We start from the raw sequence: 19,581 nt of genomic DNA on the forward strand, positions 1-19,581 counted from the left end.
ACGAAAGCCCACGCTACGCCACTGATTCTCTCCTTTTAACCTATTTTGTTCTTGTCATTGCACTTTTAATAGATGTGCTAATAAATCCTGCCAGTCTGTGGTACCTTCCCTACTGCATAGTGAGGCAATACTGAAGGCTTAGCCGTTCCACAGAATGACCAAGTGCCATGTACAAACACAGGGATAGGATAGTGTGTGGTAGAAAGTGACTTTATTTTCCCAAAACACAAAATCGTTCAGACTTTTGAGGAAGGCAAGTTGCAGTGGCAATCTGCTCAGTGACACGGCGGCTAGTGTCTTTTAAATAGAAATGTGCTTGGCTTCCCTCACAGGGCAGATCTCGCGAGAGCGGCGGGGCTGGCTGTGGGAGCAGTATCTGTGGGAGTAGTAGGCAGAAGGGAAGAAGGCAGAGCCTGTATCATGGCGGATAGAGATAGTGGAAGCGAGCAAGGCGGAGCGGCAATGAGTTCCGGCGGTAGCTCGCTACACCCGGCGTCAGGAGCAGGTGGCTCAGTCCTGCAGCACGAAACGCAAGAACTGGCCTCTAAACGTGTGGACATCCAGAATAAGCGCTTTTATTTGGACGTTAAGCAGAACGCTAAGGGCCGCTTCCTGAAGATAGCGGAGGTCGGGGCCGGCGGCAACAAGAGTCGCCTGACGCTGTCAATGTCGGTGGCGGTGGAATTCCGCGACTATCTGGGAGATTTCATCGAGCATTACGCCCAGTTAGGACCCAGTAACCCGGACATGGCGCAGGATGAGCCGCGGCGAGCGCTAAAGAGTGAGTTCTTGGTCAGGGAAAACCGCAAATACTACATGGATCTGAAAGAGAACCAGAGAGGCCGGTTCCTGAGGATTCGCCAGACGGTAAACCGCGGGCCCGGCCTGGGCTCGACCCAGGGTCAGACCATCGCTCTCCCAGCGCAAGGACTAATCGAGTTCCGCGATGCTCTAGCCAAGCTTATCGACGATTACGGGGTGGAGGAGGAACCGGCCGAATTACCTGAGGGCACTTCATTGACTGTGGACAACAAGCGGTTTTTTTTTGACGTGGGCTCTAATAAGTACGGGGTGTTTATGAGGGTGAGCGAAGTGAAGCCCACCTACCGCAACTCTATCACCGTCCCGTACAAAGTGTGGGGCAAATTCGGGCACACTTTCTGCAAATACGCCGAGGAGATGAAGAAGATCCAGGAGAAGCAGAGGGAGAAGCGAGCCTCTGAGCACCAACAGCAGGAGGGCCATGGGGACGATGGGGAAGACGATTGATAACTGTCCCAATTACCCCCCTCCCCTTCCTTTCCCTTTATCCCTTTATGAACTGTCAAAGAGAAAACAAAAATATATAATAACTGTTTAACTCAGAGGGAGCACCGCCCACCAATCCTCCACACACTGACAGATTGTGACTTGTCACACCCCATCGCTGGATGTTGTCCACTTACCCACCATATAAACAGTAAGCAGCTGCTAAAAAAACAAAACAAAGTAATAACATTATATATGAACTGTGTTTCCTACTTGATTAAAATATAAAAAAATTGAGTGTTTATTTCCCTAATTAACCAAGAACTTTTGTACACCTGCTATTATTAAAAAGTGTTTGCAATGGTCAGATTATATAATTGCTGAAGTATATTAAAAAAAAAAAACAAACAGAAAAAAAAGGGTCCTTTTCATGTGAGCTAACATTTGAATTTAGCACAAAGAGATATTTTAGAGACACGTAAAATATTTTTAGTTTGACTTTTTTTTTCTCATTTTTGTTACCAAATGGAAAAAAAAAAATAAACCTTACATGGGGAAGGTCGTTAGTTCTAATTGACACCTTATATACCTGTGATTTAGAGACGTGTACATATTACGAGGGCTAGGCATGCTGTATGTCTGAGCTTTGTCTAAATGTTATGCAGAGGTTTGTAGAGTTAAAGGTACATAGGTTAATTCATGCAAGGTATAAAATACAACTGCTCTTTTTTTTACAAAAAAAAAAAAAATGCATTGCATCTGGACCTAAAAAGTACAAACGGTCAGTGAAACTTATGTGAACATGAGTCAACTTATTAAAAAAAAAAATTCAAATGACTTTTTGCAGATTTGTGATTTTTAATCTCTATCCCCCCCCAACCCGTTTGTGTTTCATTTTCAGCATATCTTGTTCCGTAATTGTGCTGTTATAAAATCTGTGTGTATGGCATAAGCCTGATCTTCTTCAGGTATGGGATCTATCAACAGGAATGGTTTTTCGGTAAAAGGGTCTCTACCTAGAATTATAAAGCACCGTGGTTCCTGAACTCGGACAAGGGTGCTCGAAGCAGTGATAGGGGGCTCAGGCTGAATGGTAGTTAGGGTAAGCTTGTTCACCTGAAAGTCCAGCTTGAAGGTCAATTAGGGCCTTTTATGCATTCCATGTTAATCGGTTTTAGTCGTTCTCCTAATCTCGAAAAATGCTTGTTTAGTAAGTCGCTTGTTGCTTACCTGTAGAGACCTCAGAAGTCGTTTGTTGCTTACCCGTATTGACCTCCCAAGTCGTTTGTTGCTTACCCGTATGGACCTCACAAGTCGCTTGTTGCTTACCCGTAGAGACCTCACAAGTTGCTTGTTGCTTACCCGTAGAGACCTCACAAGTCGCTTGTTGCTTACCCGTAGAGACCTCACAAGTCGCTTGTTGCTTACCCGTAGAGACCTCACAAGTCGCTTGTTGCTTACCCATATAGAACTCGCAAGTCGCTTGTTGCTTACCCATATAGAACTCGCGCAAGTCGCTTGTTGCTTACCCGTAGAGACCTCACAAGTTGCTTGTTGCTTACCCGTAGAGACCTCACAAGTCGCTTGTTGCTTACCCATATAGAACTCGCATGTCGCTTGTTGCTTACCCATATAGAACTCGCAAGTCGCTTGTTGCTTACCCATATAGAACTCGCGCAAGTCACTTGTTGCTTACCCGTAGAGACCTCACAAGTCGCTTGTTGCTTAACCGTATAGAACTCGCAAGTCGCTTACCCGTAGAGACCTCACAAGTCGCTTGTTGCTTACCCATATAGAACTCGCAAGTCGCTTGTTGCTTACCCGTAGAGACCTCACAAGTCGCTTGTTGCTTACCCATATAGAACTCGCAAGTCGCTTGTTGCTTACCCGTAGAGACCTCACAAGTCGCTTGTTGCTTACCCATATAGAACTTGCAAGTCGCTTGTTGCTTACCCGTAGAGACCTCACAAGTCGCTTGTTGCTTACCTGTATAGACCTCTATTTTTTTGGTTGCAGTGTGCTCCAGTAGACTCGATTAATAACCCAGACCTGTGTTACATTCGATAGAAATGCTCACAATTATTGTCCGGTGCACTTGTTACACATTTTTTTAAATAAGACACTGTGGGAAATGTCATGTGGATTTTGGGTTTTTGGATAACAGATGCCATGACTAGCCCCCAAGGGGGTGCTTGGAGTAGTGCTAGGGGTCTCAGTTAGGGTAGGAATGCTCAGATGTAAGAGTTCTTGCTTGAAAGTCGAGCTTGAAGGTCAATTAGAGCTATTACAAATGGGCATTTTGGTTGTGCGTCAAAACACAAAGATTGCGCTTGTGTTTTTTTATTTTCTATTTCATTGTGTTAAGAACGTGAATATTGTTTAAAAAGAAAAAACAGAAATGATGCAATAAAACGCGTATTTGAACACACAAGTGCAAACAGGCATTGTGTTTAGGTCCGCTCAAACCTGTGTCAGACGTACGCAGACACACAAAAAGGTCTGCATGTAAGCCAATTGTGTGAGATTTGGGGTGGACACCTAGTCTCTGCCCTATATACTTATTTATACTGTGGTTAAATTATTGACGCAGCCTGTTTTATCATTTTTATAGCGCCATCAATTCACACAGCGCTTAGTAGAGTAAAGGGCTACAAATACAAGACTAAACAATATATAATGACAAACATTTCCCTAAAAATGATTCACAGTTACATTTGGATATTGTTAGGCGACAGTAGGGGGAATGCCCTGTTCGTAAGAGCTTACATTGAGAGCGATTGAGACATAAGGTAAGGGTAACCAGTGTGGCGGTAGGGTTCCTGTTGGTTTGTAAAGTGATGGTAAGTGCAGAGTAAGAGGTAAATACCAGTGGTTAGTGAGCGTGTGAGCAAAGAGTAGGGGGTTTAGGGGATAATCAAGTTGCTGAGGGCTTAGGTTATAGGCTTGAATGAAAAGGTTTTAAATGACCGTTTAAAATCCTGGAGACTCTGAGAATGTGTAATGGGATGGGGCAGAAAGTTCCAGAGGATGGGTGTAGCACTTAAGAAGCCCTGGATGCGGAAGTGAGAGGAAGTAATGAGTGAGGAGGAAGTTGCGTGCAGACCGAAGGTCACGTCTGGAGATGTACTTGGGGATTAGGGTGGTTATATATTATATAATAGTGGTGCGGCACTAGTGAGCACTTTGTAAGTGAGTATAAGAACCTCAAATGGAATCTTGTATATGACAGGTACCAGTGCAAGGACTGGCAGAGAGGGGCAGGAGGAGAGGTGTAGGAATATGGTGGCACTGTTCATGATGGATTTTCCTATATCTGAAATTGGGTTATGAGCTAAGGGCGGTCCTGTATAAAGGTTTGGACGCCTAAAAGGGGGTTTAAACTGAAGTCCGACAACCACTGCCTTCAGGCTGCGAACAAATAATGGAATAATATAGGATTATTTTGCTGTTAGCATGGATTTATATTACCATAATCAACCTCAAGCACAAGAAACTGATTTGGGATATGAAGACATGGAACATGTGGTTGTAATTGTGAAAAGCTTGTGAAGAATTTATGAGCATATAAAGGCAATATTCATTTTTACAATTTTCAATGCATTTGTCAGTTCAAAAATACATTTTCTTCTAATCCTGAAACATACTTGTTAGTAAGTCTTGAACCGCTGTCTGATTCTGTAGGATTGCTTCTAAATATTGTCCTGTGTGCTTAGTTACCTAACTTTTTTGAGTTTACAAATGTTTCCCAAATGCTTTAAATGATCATCTTCTGTGTATGAGCCTCTATTACCCTGCAAATTACTCAAGATAGGACACTATGGGAAATGTCATCTGGATATTGGGTTTTTGGATGCAATGCCTGTTATTATATGTGTTTAACAAACTTTGTAGCAACATGTGTTAAAAATGTTTTGTACAAAGCATTGTGTGCAACTTAATCTTGTTTTTTTGTTTGTTTTTTTAACCAAAAGTTATTCTCTAGTGCACATATATGATGGGATATATTAAAGGGACCAAATAATGTTTAATGGGAGTTTTAAATGGCAAAACAACCTGCAGCTGTCTCATTATTCTCCTGAAAATTGGTCTAGAAACGCCCTCCTTATGGTGACAAATGTTTTGATATTGCCACGATGAAGAGAAAATCGAATGTAGTAAATAAAGAAATTTTGGGATGCGTGCTGTAGCTATATGCACTGCCTTGCAACGATATTTAGACCACTGACCAAGTTGTACATAGTGCTAAATAAGAAACCCTACAGAAAACAGCGTTCTCTGTTTATTTTAATTCACTGAAACATACAAGAGTTTGTGAGTTTTTAAAGTAAAAAAAAAAAACTCCAAATGTTCTGTTTGCTCACGCTAAAATACTTAAATGTCAAGATTTGAAGCAGTGATAGCTGTCTTATGGTGTTAGCTTGTACCTGCTATGCACGCTGTTTGGTAGTGGATTCGGCCCAGTTTCTTCAGGTTAGCTGGATAATGTGTGTACCTCATTGTTCAAAGGCTGCAGATTCTCAGTTGGACTGAGATCAAGGACTTTCACTGGAACTATTAGGACATTCACCTTTTTATTCTTGAGCAACTGAATGTTACTTTGGCCTTGTGTTTTAGACCATTGTCCAGCTGAAAGATGAACTTTTTTTCGGCTTTAGAATCATGAAATGGGTCACTTTTGTCAAGGTTTTTGTCCCTGATTGTTAAGCAGACTCTCAGTGAATATCCTACTATATTTCATTGTATCTGTGGGCCAGCCATAGCAAGCACTCTGCATATCAAGGCCTGTCTGGGAGGTGGGATCTAAAGAACCATGTAAATACCATTCTGATCCAGTTACAAGGTGAGAAAATATGTTGTGGTCAGATAAATCTAAGAAACTTTGTGCAAGGATTAAAATGAATATGTGCCGCCACATGTAAAATCACTATACCTACAGAGAAGTGTGGTGCTAGCATTATGCTGTGGGGCTGCAACTACATGAAAGTTCTGTAAGAGAACTGGTTTCACTGTCAAAGAACTGATGTTTGGGCAAAAAGTTAGTTTTACTGCAAGATGATGATCCTGATCTTCTACAGTGGCAATTGTCAGGGCCCTAATCGCACTCCAACTGTAAATCTGTGGCTGTAATTGGAATATGAGGTGCACAAGTAACTTCCCACTAACCTGAAAAACCTGGTGAAAATCTAATGGGTCACAATCATCCCTAAACACTATGCAAAGCTGACATAGCCGTGGCTAAATTACCGCAAAAATATCTACTGCAAAATATAGTTGTAGTTGGGAAAAAAACAGGTTTCCTCAATGTATTATTAGCATGTACTTTTAGAACTAACAAAATTGTCAGTTATTGCCTTGATGTTTGGTAGCATACCCCGTGGAGAGATTAACAGCCAATTCCATAACCTAATATTTTACATCTCTCAGCTGACCGTTAGGACCACTTTTGTAAACTGGTCCCGTTCTCCTGCATTTGGAAGAATGCCTTCTGCCAGGTGAAGGTTTCAGATCTAGGCTTATTTCTGGCCACTTAAATCAATCCAATGTTTGGTCTTCAACCATTCCCAGGTGCTTTTTGAATTGTTTTTCTAGCTATTATCATGCTGGAGAGCCCAAACTCTGCAGCAAACACCCAGCTATCTAATACTGGGTTTAATATTGTGCCCCAGATGCCATGCACAGACTCAAGCCCAGTTTCATGGGCAGCAAAGCAAACCCAGAAACATCAGCAAACTTCCACCATTGTTTGACTATTGGGATGATATTCCTTTCTTTGAAGGCTTCTTTTTCTTTTCTTTATACAAAATATTGTACTTTCATTGCTTTTAATGCTCTAATTGTGTCTCATTTCTCCACAGGACATTCTCCCAGAAGGATTTTGCCTTGTTCATTTGTGTTTTGATGAACTCCAGTTGGAATTTCTTGTGTTTTTGTCAGCAGAGTGGTCTCCTACTCTAGAGCCCCCTTAAATGAGTTGGAAGTGGATGGTATAAGGTGAAACTGTGCTATATTGTGTCCAGAGATCTGCTTGAATCTGTCTGGCTGTCAATAAAGGTGTTTTTTTTTTTTTGTTTTATTTACCACAATTTGAACAATCCTATGGGCAAAATAAAAGTTGCTAATGGAAAAATTTGCAGTGCACAAACAATTTGGATTGTAAATGGTATAGTTTGCAATTGTAGTTTGGATTGTAAATTTTATAGTTTACACCAGTGCACAGTGTAATTCACAGTGTAACTTCTTACAAAATAGTATTACTAAATGTTGCCCCCAAAGGGCACAGTGCTTTCAGGCATGCCTTAAAGGGGTTGTTCACCTTTTGAATTAATTTTTACTATGATGTAGAGCAGTGCTCCCCAACCCCTTGGATTTTTCTCCCAGTGGCCTCAAAGCAGGTGCTTATTTTAGAATTTCTGGTAAGGAGACAAGTTTTGGTTGCATAAGAACCAAGTATAATGCCAAACAGTAGCCAATTATAGCTCTAATTGGCACCCCCAGGAACCATTTTAATGCTTGTGTTGCTCCCCAACACTTTTTCCCTTTAAATGTGGCTCAAGTGTATAAAAGGTTGGGGATCCCTGATATACAGCAAGGCCCAATTTAACCTAGCAACTATAAATAGAGGGCCTATCATGAAAATTGTAGCCTCACAAAGCAGTTGTTTTTGGCTTTTGGGGTCATTGACCAAATTTGAAAGCTGGAAGAATCAGAAGAGGAAGCAAAAATTCAAAAACTATACAAAATTGAAGACCAATTTAAAAAAAATGGTAAGACTAGGCCATTATAACACACTAAAAGTTAACTGGAAGGTGAACCACCAATTTGAAAATGTGCTATACACAATTACAATTAGCAATGCAATAACTGTATAATAAAGAATATTACATTTCAAAATGCAAACTTGTATTCTTTTTCTATGCAATTTGTTTTTCCGTTTTCAACTTTTATCCCATGACCTCTTCCATCTTTGATCAATTTTTCTCGTGTCCACGTCCAGGGAGAATGGCTACAGTGCCATGTGTGTCTCACTTTTCATAACATTATGTACAGTGGACGCTGGAACGGTCCCTGTTGCCAGAGCTAACCTGGTCCTAGGGGCTTGCAGGACCCTACTAAAGGGTCACCAAGCTTTTGCTCCACTATTCTGCCATTATTTTTTTTTCAAGTAAGGGTGAGGGCAGCAAAAGCTCATTTGCATAGTATTAATCGTTTTGCCATCCAATAAGATAAAAGCTATGCTAATGAGTTTGGATGAGCCATGTGTAACAGTGGAAGTTCTTCCTGCAAGCACCTGGGTTTAAGAGAACTGGTTTGTTTTGAACAGCATCGGGTTAGGTTTGAAAATGTGATCTACCCCTTTAATACAAGGCAGACTTGAGATCTGTGTGTTTTCTGTTTCATCTCTTTAGACAAGTTCTCTCTTTTTCTTCCCTTTTCTCCATGTTTTTTTTTCTCAGTTTGTGCACCGATCAATCAAAGTGGCTGAATATGTGCTTTCTGTACTGTAGGCACCTGCTACTTATCTCAGGTAAGTGTACTTGCCAGTTTAAGGAGAATGCCTTGAAATCTAGGTAATTCTTATTACTTCTAAAAGGTGCCATTAATGTTGCCCAGTCCATTTAAGGACCTCTGAAATTATATAAGATCAATGGGGTTATTTACAGAGACCCTTGGCAGAAGTGCTGAGCAGCATTAGAGCCTGGCCTGCATTTGTTTCCGCTACCTTACTTGCACTTTAGACACAAAAGTTAGGGATGGGGAGGGGGGACACATACTGGCTTTCCCCTCTCTTTCCTCCGATAAATACAGAGCTGCCAAATGCTAGTGTCTATAAGGGTGGCCACAGCTCTGAAACAGCACAGTGACTGGCAGCAATTCATTCAGGCTGGAAAGCATTTTTGTGTTCAACTGCAAACAAAAGAAAAACAAAAATCCCCCCCCCCCCCCATTACTGATATTTTCTGCAATTTTCTGGCACAATTGGTTAAAAGCACAATGGTGGCAATATTGTTCCAATGATTGTAGTCACCCCAAAAATGATTGCTGCAAAAGGTGGCACTGAAAGCGGGAAATAAAGACACAGCATAACGTAAAAAAAAAATTAGTTTGAGTTTCAGTGGTTTGAAATTAGAAAAAAAAAAATCAACATTTCAGTGCAGAATTTGTGAAATGTGAAAATTATTTAAGGCTCTGAATACGATTACGCCAGAAATCACGTGATCTATAGTTTCTTATAGTATTTTTAAAGGGATACTGTCATGATTTTTATGGTGATTTTTATTTATAATTTACACTGTTTACATAGCAAATAATTAACTCTACTATATAAAATGTTATTCTTGAACCAACAAATGTAGTTTTTTTTAGTTGTAATATTGGTGTGTAGGTGCCATCTCAGTGCATTGTGCCTGAGTCTGAGCTTTCAGAAGGAGCCAGCGCTACACATTAGAACTGCTTTCAGGTAACCTATTGTTTCTCCTACTCCCATGTAACTGGAGGAGTCCCAAGCCGGACTTGGATTTCCTACTATTGAGTGCTGGGAGCTGCTATCTTGCTCCCTTCCCATTGTTCTGCTGATCGGCTGCTGGGAGGGGGTGATATCACTCCAAGTTGCAGCACAGTGGTAAAGTGTGACTGCATTTTATCAGGGCACAGGGCTGTGGCACCCTGGGAAATGAAGAATATGGCTAGTCCCATGTGAAATTTCAAAATTAAATATTAAAAAACCTGTTTGTGCTTTTGAAAAACTGATTTCTGCTGGAGAAGCTCTATTAACTAATGCAGTTTGGAAAAAAACAGCTTTTCCCATGACAGTATTCCTTTAAGTAGCAAGACGGTGCCTTTCTTCTTTCTACTGTGCATATCTTGCTTTAGATCAGTGTGTCATATGTAATTTGATGTTGAATAAAATGATATATGTATGTATGTTACATAAGAGAATGTTCATGTTATGTAAATCACTAAATTTTTTTTTTACAGGCCAGGAAGACAAGAAGAGGTTGTGATATTAGATTTATGTTTTTGTGTCCTCTTTTTCCTGTGCCAACATCATGAGGCTTCTGTGTGCAAAAAGGGCCTGTCAAGCTCAGAGGGAAGGCCTACTGTGGCCTAAAGTGTCGCCGCAGTCTGGAGTCATAGCACATTTGACAAAATAAGGCTTATTAAACAGTTAACTTTGGATGGGGCTGTATATCCTGAAAAAGTGGCTGTAACCCCTTCAGCATTAAAGTGAAGCAGTTCTTCAGTGCTATCCCCATTTATTAACATTTTACCTGCTTTGATCTATCCACTTAACACTTTTCTGCAGCCTTTTCAAGCAAACAAAAAATACCATTAAGGCCAGTGGCACATGTAGAGTTTTCTGATGCCAGAGTGGACAGGAGCATTGGCGTCTCTGTGCCAGCAGAGAAATTGGTAATCTGCTCCTGTCCACTCAGACATTGACCCATTAGTGTTAACTTGGGCAGATTTCATTTAGTTAAACTAAGCATTTTCCCACCAAAAAACATCCCGGAAGGTCAAGCACTGCATGCCACTGATCTAACTCTTTAGTAGTAAAACCTGCACAGCCCTGTGGGCTTAAGGGCTCTGGCACACGGGGCGACTTATCTCCCTGAAATGCCATCCCACCTGCGAGAATGTAAATCGCCGGTGGGATGGTATATGCGGCGCCACGATTTCCCCAAAATCGCGGAAGTTGCCTTGAGAGGAAACGTCCGCGATTTCAGGGAAATTGCATTGCCGCATATGCCATCCCACCGGCGATTTACATTCTCGCAGGTGGGATGGCATTTTAGGGAGATAAGTCGGCTGCGACAAGGGAGATTTGTCACGGGCGACTAGTCTCCCCGTGTGCCAGAGCCCTAAGGGTGAAGACACACAGAGCTACTAGCAACAGCTACTTGTCGTGGCTACTAAAACAGACAATGCTGATCATTTACTGATAATTGTCTCTGTGTGTTTTAGCAGAGGCAAATCTCAGTATTGTCTATGGCAGGGTATTTTCTAGTAGCTGTGAAAAAGCAGCTGCTAGTAGCTCAGTGTGTCTTCACCCTTAGATTTGCAGGTTACTTAGTAATCTCTGCGAGACCCCATACCAGTGAAACGGATAAATAGGAGTAATATGAAACTATTATGTGTTAAAGATCACAGAGTACAATCTAAATGTCATTTGGCTTTATTATTAGGGAGTCAGATGCTTATCAGCCTATGTATGGGGGGAAAGTGAGGGTATGTGTATCCTTGGGCAGAATCCCATCTGGCGAGTGCCATATCTGGTCGCTGATGGCTCTGCAATAGGTCCCTGGTATGACCAGACTGTTGGGCAGAGGAAGGATTATATCAGTTTTGTTCCACCTTGCGAGCGTCCCAGTCAGGGGAAGATCCATGTGTTTAAACAGGCAGAACTGGCAATGTGTGACTAGCTTGAGCTGCACCACTGAATCCTAGCGCTTTTAGCTGTGAGCCCTGGTTTGGGGGCACGGTCTCTTGCTCGGCAAGCAGCCTGACTGGCCAGAGCCACAATTAAATAAATAAATACCTAACCGAATATTTCCCAGCACATAGTGCAACTGGGAAGATCCTGAGGATTGCACTTCCCACTGGTGGATAGCATTAAGCTCTGAGGGGAGGCGCCAGCAGGACACAAGGCTGAATTGTCTGCTGAACTTGTTATAAGAGTGAAACTTTACGGAGCCGGCAGCAGGGGGTATGTGTGTGCTTCAATACTAGTCTGCCTCCATCCTTTCCGCACCTCCCTGTAGGCAACCACTGGGATGCTTAACCCTCACATTGCCATCTGACTAGAAGAAATCATTAGAAAACTGACAAGAAACATCATGTATTTGCACTTCCCTGCAGCCCTGACTTCTCTCACTGAATGTGCTGGGGGTGATAAGCTTTATAATGCTATGTATCTCCATATTCTTTACAACATAGCAATGTTCCCAATTTTGTGACAATCATTGGCACACAACTAAAGAGCAGGTCAGTCCCTACGATTGCAGTCTGTAGTTCCAAATGTGGGCTACTAGTTTCTCTGCATTCTTCCATTCCCAGTAAGAATGTATCCATGCCTGTATCAGTACAGGGGAGTTGCAGCCTACGGCAGAAACTCTGCAGGCAAGGACGCTGAGCACTCTAGCTGGATCCAGAGGTAAGCAAGGATGGCGTTCCTTTGTTTTGGTCGGATTACACTCTTTGCGAGACAACGGGCAACAAAAACTATTCTTGATTGAGAGCTTTGCTTGCTAGTTATAGATGTGACACAAGGCCCTGTTGATAATCAAGTTGTGGTGGTCCTGAAGCACTGCACCAAGCACTCTTTCAAAGGAGGCCATAACCCCTAAGATCAGTCTCATCATGGCCATCTTCTCTTATAAGCATATTCCCAAGAGACTGATGTAAAACAGTGCAGGATTGTTAGCTGGTGGCTTCCTGAATGATGGTTGATTCTAGAGCACTCGGCTGGAAGGATATAAGCACTCGTGCTCCTGAAAAAAAGGGGAAAATAATGGTTAAACATTCATCAAAAAGTTAATCCCTTTTCTTTCTCCAGCAGTTCTCTTATTTAACAAAAACTTCAGTCATTTGCAGAAGCAGGGTTTTCAGTGGAAGCCTGACGTACAGCAGGACAGATGGAGCCAACTTTCACAGCCCATAGTGCGGCACTTGGTATAGCAATGGTTTCAATGGATTGATCATGTGAGCTGTTTTAGCCAATGATAATGTTTGCTTGTATGCATTAGCTTTAGCTCAGGGAGCCTAGGAGGTGCAAGTAAATGTGTTTCTAAGGCCAAAGCAATTTTACTGAAACACTGGATACACATTTAGGCCTATGGTCCTGGCGTTGTGCCCAGCAATTTTTGTCTGCATAAAATTTAGCATCATAGTGCCTAAAATTGCCCCAGCTTCCCATTGTTTTAAAATGTGGTTGCAATGAATCAGCACTGTCACTTTTAGGGGATTTTTGGCTGAAAATGCAATTGTTTCCAGAACCGGTAGAGTGGGAGTGGAAAATAGGGCAGTAGGCAGAACCCCAGAGAACCATCTGGCACAACATAGACAATGCAATGTCAACTGACATTGCCCAAGATACTGAATAAATATATGGCAAACTTACACAAATACATTCTTGGGTTTTGTGACAATTACCAGCAAAAAGAAACTAAATAAATGACCAAGTTATTCTTGCACTTGATGTGTAATAGATGTTTTTGAGGTCATTTCTGTAGTTCTTATACACTGCACTCCTATGGTTTTCCTTTTTCCAAATAAACTGAAATATAGTTCTTTAGACTCCAAAACCATAGCATAATTAAAGATCTCTGGATAATTCTTCATATTTAACACTAATTTTTGTATATATATATATATATATATATATATATAATTAACATAACCCATAAAAATATTCATATTGTCTACATTCTGCCACTAGGTGGATCATGTATTAAAAACTTACCCACCCATTCAAGCACATAAAGCACCATAAAACCGCAGAAACACTGTGACCCAGCTGGTGCACCCGTTGGCTGGGCAGTTATTGCTGGAAACCATGCCAGTGAGCATTTCCAATAGATAAGTTTCTGATGCGCGGTTGCACCAGCAGTCTCCCTTTTGATCCTAGTATCAGTGTATTTGCTTCTCTGCTTCATGCAACTGTATTCCAGTAGTTGTACATACTGTACATGGGTGCACAGCTCAACATTCTCTGGCTACCGGCACAGTGTCACTCTTGCGCACCTCTACTGCCGTGGCAGCTACAAAGAAGGCAATAGGGGCTTCTTATGAGACCATCCTATTTAAAAATACACGGGGTCACGATGGCCATATAATGGTCGCTAAATACGCTTTTGGCAGCTGTAAAAATCATAGTTAAATTGGACTAATATATTTTTCAGGGGGAATACATATTCTTTGTAATTAGGGTATTTTTTCCAATTAGGAATAAATTGCCACAACAACCTCCACCCCAGCTGTCAGAATAGTAGTTTGCCCCAGAGGCTGCCACAATGGTGAATTTGAGAGGAATCCTGTGCTATAGGATGTATAACCACTACAAACCATATCATGTAAATGCCAAATAGTCCTGTGCCCTTTTTTGTTTAGACCAGTGGTTCCCAAACTTAGAGCAGTGATGTGGCCAGGTAGGGTGAGATTTGGGGAGAATGCCTAACTAGCAGGTGTGTATTTATGATCTAAATACGCCGTTATGTTGAGTTGATGTCATGCACACCATGAAGTGTCCCAAACCCCCTACCCCTTCACCCCCCCTCAATTTCCTATGGAAATCCACATTTAATAAAAAAAAAATATATAGGCTCCCAAGGGCCACCCTAGGCACTGCCTGGTTCCCCTATGATAAATACAGCCCTGATTAGGATTGTTGTTGAGTTGCTAATACATCAGTGTTTTCTATATCATTGTTATGAGTTTAAGGTGGCCATATACAAGAAGACTTTAGCTGCCGATCTGTCAGTTTATCTGCCCGTGGATGGGCACCCCCGACAGGTCTACCCGACCGAGATCTGGCCTAAAATTGGAAAATTACACAGGGAGGAGGCCCTTCAAAAGCAGTAAGCCCATATGGGATTTTGGGCAATCTGTTATTCTAGTTTTATAATAAACATCTGGTATTTTTGCCTAGGTCCACAATATTGGCATAAAGGGATACTAAAGAAAACAAAGAGTATTGTGGATCAGAGAGTTGTGGTTCTGCATTTATGTATGTATATGTATGTATAACTTTATTTATAAAGCGCCACAAGGGTACGCAGCGCTGTACAGTCTTACAGAATACAAAATTACACACAGGGAGGACAAGTGATATAATAAATAAATACAATAAATATATATATGTATATATATAAGTGCCATGTGGTATGAGACACAGTAGGAAGGAGGTCCCTGCCCCGTAGAGCTTACAATCTAAGTTTATATATATATATATATATATATATATATTCTGAATAGGCAAACCACTTAAAGGGGTTGTCTTTTTGTATGATGTAGAGCAGTGGTCCCCAACCTTATTCTAAGTCAACAGGCAGCCTGCAGGAGGCTCTGTTTGGCAGAACATATGGTTTTTATGCAACCAAAACTTGCCTCCAAGCCAAAAATTCAAAAATAAGACCCTGCTTTGAGGCCACCCCTTTAAGGTGACTTTTGTCAGCAGAAGCACAGAATGATGAACACGGGTGTAAGTAAATTTGGAATCTTTCCAAATTGCCTTGATTGAATTATAATTCTAATAGGTGTGTAATTCTTAGATCCATTGTTTGTACCCAGTACTGCATGAGAATCATTTAGAAATAAAGCTCTGTCTGAGCACAGTGAGACAACTATGTGCAAAATAAACTATACTATATACTATATTTAACACAATGGGGCGGATTCATCAAAGTACCAATTCGAATCCCAAAATTTGGATTAGATGCAATAATTTGTGATGATCGGAAATGTCACGAATATGCTTACGAAAAAATCGTATTAGTCACAATAATATCGTATTGGTGATCTAAAAGTCACAAAATTTTCGTACCTGAACGATCGGAAATGGCAGGAAAACCTTTCTGACTTTGATCCTTCAGTGCATGATTTTGGAACCCTCCCATAGGACTTAATGGCACTCTGCAGCTCCAACCTGGCCCAAGGAAAGTCTCCCATAGGGCTCAATGGCACTCTGCAGCTCCAACCCGGCCCAAGGAAAGTCTCCCATAGGGCTCAATGGCACTCTGCAGCTCCAACCTGGCCCAAGGAAAGTCTCCCATAGGGCTCAATGGCACTCTGCAGCTCCAACCCGGCCCAAGGAAAGTCTCCCATAGGGCTCAATGGCACTCTGCAGCTCCAACCTGGCCCAAGGAAAGTCTCCCATAGGGCTCAATGGCACTCTGCAGCTCCAACCCGGCCCAAGGAAAGTCTCCCATAGGACTCAATGGCACTCTGCAGCTCCAACCCGGCCCAAGGAAAGTCTCCCATAGGACTCAATGGCACTCTGCAGCTCCAACCTGGCCCAAGGAAAGTCTCCCATAGGACTCAATGGCACTCTGCAGCTCCGACCTGGCCCAAGGAAAGTCTCCCATAGGGCTCAATGGCACTCTGCAGCTCCAACCCGGCCCAAGGAAAGCCTCCCATAGGGCTCAATGGCACTCTACAGCTCCGACCTGGCCCAAGGAAAGTCACGTTACCGAAGCTTTAATGAATCTGAAAACTTTGTACTTGTTGCGACAAATACGTTTTTGTCGCAAAGAATGAAAAAGTCACGCAAATTAACAAAAAAAGCAGAAAATACACACAGTTTTATAAATTAGAATAAACATGAATTTTTCGTATTCAGAATAAATTGTACTTTGATAAATGTGCCCCAATGTATTGTAATCTAATTCTCTCCTCTCTGTTCCATACATGTTGAGGCCTGATTTAAGTTTAACCAGAAGAGGGCGCTCCGGCACTTGAATCTATCTGAAACAGTGTACATAGGCATGCTACAACAGATAGTCATATAGAGTGTATTTTGAACAGGGTCTGTGATCAGTACAAAAAGTGTTAGAAGTCCTGAAACTGGAGTTAATTAGAGGCATTTCCAATCATGTAAAAAAAATCAAGAGAGTTTTTTTTTTTTTATCTTTTTAGCTATAAATTTATTTCAAGAAAAAAAAGAAAGATGGAAAGAGAAAGAAAGTGTTGGGTGGGGCAGTAGGGTTTGGGGTTTTGCCTGCCTGGGAGTTTGATAGTACAGGTATGGGACCTGTTATCCAGAATTCTTGGGACCTGAGTTTTTCCAGATAAGGAATCTTTCCATAATTTGGATCTCCATGCCTTAAAGGAACAATAACACCAAAAAATAAACTTTTTTTTTTAAAGTAAATGAAGGTCAAGGTAATGGCATATGGAGCTGTTTCAGACACTTTATGCGCTGAGTTTTAAAGTTGAGGTTTAGGTGCTCAAAATAGCTCCCCATAGGCCTACATTGCAATGGCCTGGCACGCACTTGTGCCAACACCTGTCAGGCAATAGCTGAATAAGCACCAATTCATTTCTGGTACAGTGTTTCTTTCCTTTACTGGTATATCAGTGGTAAGGTTTTCCATGTTTACTACCAAACTGCAAAGCTTTGCTAAAGTTTTGTGAAATTTTGGAAAATTGACTTATAACATACAGTTTATAGCATGTCATTTTGGGTATTAAGATAAAATGAATGCCAGTTCGATGCCCAATAGGCAAAGGATTACCAACCTATCTGACGTGTAGAAAGCCCAAAATGTAATGAATGCATAGGAATTGTGATGGCTGCTTCTCCATTTTTACCCAAAGAAACCATATATTTTTGAACAGTAGACATTATAATCCATAATAAATAAACGTGGATTTCTACTCCAAACTATCAGTTGTTTACAGAATGTACTAAGAAGGTATTAGGTTAAACATCCTGATATGCATAGGATTACACACATTCATGCTTGTTCTGGGCTTGGATAGGCACTGGCACCAGCTGACTCAATAGGTCCCGGCACGGAGACCTAACTAGGATGAACATGGCAAAGATGTTTTCAAATGCTCTCTTTAGCCCCCACCTCTTATCCCAAGGATGCAATGTACAATAAGATATATCTTTTTTAATGGGTTGTGGGAACTTACAGGCAGGGGTTTTAAAGAAGAAGTTACTTGCCCTTTAGTTACGGTTCCCTCTATAGAATTATCACTATAACAGTTAACTAATCAACTGTCAAAATTGATTATCAGAGAATCAAACTCTGTATATAGGATAAAGCACAATGGATTGATACGTCAGTTTCCAAATAGGTCTTATAACCAAAACTGAGTTTACAACACTAACTAATACTACAACTATGCCGCTAAAGCTGGCCATACACATTAATATTTTTAAAAGATCTTTTCGTTATTGTAGGGCCAAGCTTATCCTGAAACGATTGTTGAAAAGTATGACTTGTCCATCAACGAAAACGACCATTTCAAGCGATATCATCTACCTGTTTTATTGCCAACAACGAAAATTTTTAAACCTGCCTGATCAATTTTCTGACTGATGTTGGATGAAAGATCACTAGATGTACGATCGTTTGGTGCCCACAAACTTTATGATAACTTGCTGGTTTTGTGGGATTGCGCTGAAATTGGTTGTAAAGGATGGAACAATTGGTACATGTATAGCCAGCTTTAGCCTTAAGAGCTATTAGACCTATATCTTGAAATATTTGGTTTATTGGGGATGCGCCTTCTTTCTTTGTAAAAGAGAATGCCTCCAAATCTAGCAGATGTTAGGGCCATAGTAGATGTGATATTTTTACTGCTGCTACTTATGGTGCTGCTACATGTCCCAGATCACTATCTGGTCGGTTGAATGGGAAGCATTCAGTCTGGCAATTTTCTGGACAAACGGAAAGTTGGAAATGTGTAGCAATTAGGGACATCCTGAGCTCCCCCACAATCAGCAGGAATCAGAATGCATGGTTAAACATGACTAATGATTTGACCGTGTTTTATTCAGTCTGTCCACAAAAAGGGTCATTTTTCTTTGCAGCTACTACCAATGTCAGACTGGGCTGCCAGGGTACCCGGTGGGCCCCGGCAGCCCAGATCCGATCCCCCCAGGGTGCTCCCGTCTGCCGTCTCCCTCCCCAAGGTGCCGCAGGTAAGTTTCTTTTAGGAGCACTTGAGGGGGGGTCAGAGGGTGTTTGGGGCCTCTACGGGGGGGCCATTGGGGGTGCAGGGGCCCCTTTGGCAGAAGCCATGGTGGTCCCTACATCTTCTAGTCCGACCCTGCCTACTACATCATCAGGGGCAGATTTCTGTGCCCCACACCCAGAGGCTGGCACTATTTACTGCCCCACCCCCAGGATCACGCGCATACGCATCGTTTGACACCGGAGCCCAGGGGACGCACGCTGCTCTGCATGTAAGCAACTTCATGTGCAGCAGGGGGGCATGTTGCCCTGGGGGCCTTGCCACAAATCCGGCCCTGTGTATCATTAAATAAAAATATATTAAAATTCAGCTCAAGAAGGATATCAGTATAAAAACACAGAATACGTGTTTATTTCTGTAAAAAAAACACCTCAAAGTTATAAAACTCGATTGCTAAAAAACAACTGGATTGCAGTGAAATCGCATTCTAACCTGTCACGTTTAAAATCTATCTTGAGAACTCAAATTAAAAAATAGCTTGAATTTAGAAAAAAAACAAAAACAACTCCCATTGATTTTAATTTGATTTCATGTTCTCCAGTATATTGTGAATCGTGTGAATTTGGGTTTTGGAAACTCAAATTTGCGATTTTTGCAGCAAACACTAAGGGGCACATTTACTAAACAATT

General features: G+C 41.6%; 1 protein-coding gene across 1 annotated transcript; it reads left to right on the top strand.

Annotated features, from left to right (window-relative positions):
- Window positions 1-365: 365 nt before the first annotated feature.
- Window positions 366-1,652, top strand: pura (purine-rich element binding protein A). The gene has a single exon (NM_001113869.1). The coding sequence runs from the start codon at window positions 421-423 to the stop codon at window positions 1,267-1,269; it is 849 nt and encodes a 282-aa protein (NP_001107341.1). The 5' UTR covers window positions 366-420; the 3' UTR covers window positions 1,270-1,652.
- Window positions 1,653-19,581: the final 17,929 nt, after the last annotated feature.

This window comes from Xenopus tropicalis, chromosome 3 (assembly GCF_000004195.4).
Source record: "Xenopus tropicalis strain Nigerian chromosome 3, UCB_Xtro_10.0, whole genome shotgun sequence".
NCBI classification, from domain to species: Eukaryota; Metazoa; Chordata; class Amphibia; order Anura; family Pipidae; genus Xenopus; species Xenopus tropicalis.

What these genes read in the sequence shown, in the direction of transcription:
- pura (NM_001113869.1), top strand. Translation starts at nt 421, where the DNA reads ATGGCGGATAGAGATAGTGGAAGCGAGCAAGGCGGAGCGGCAATGAGT.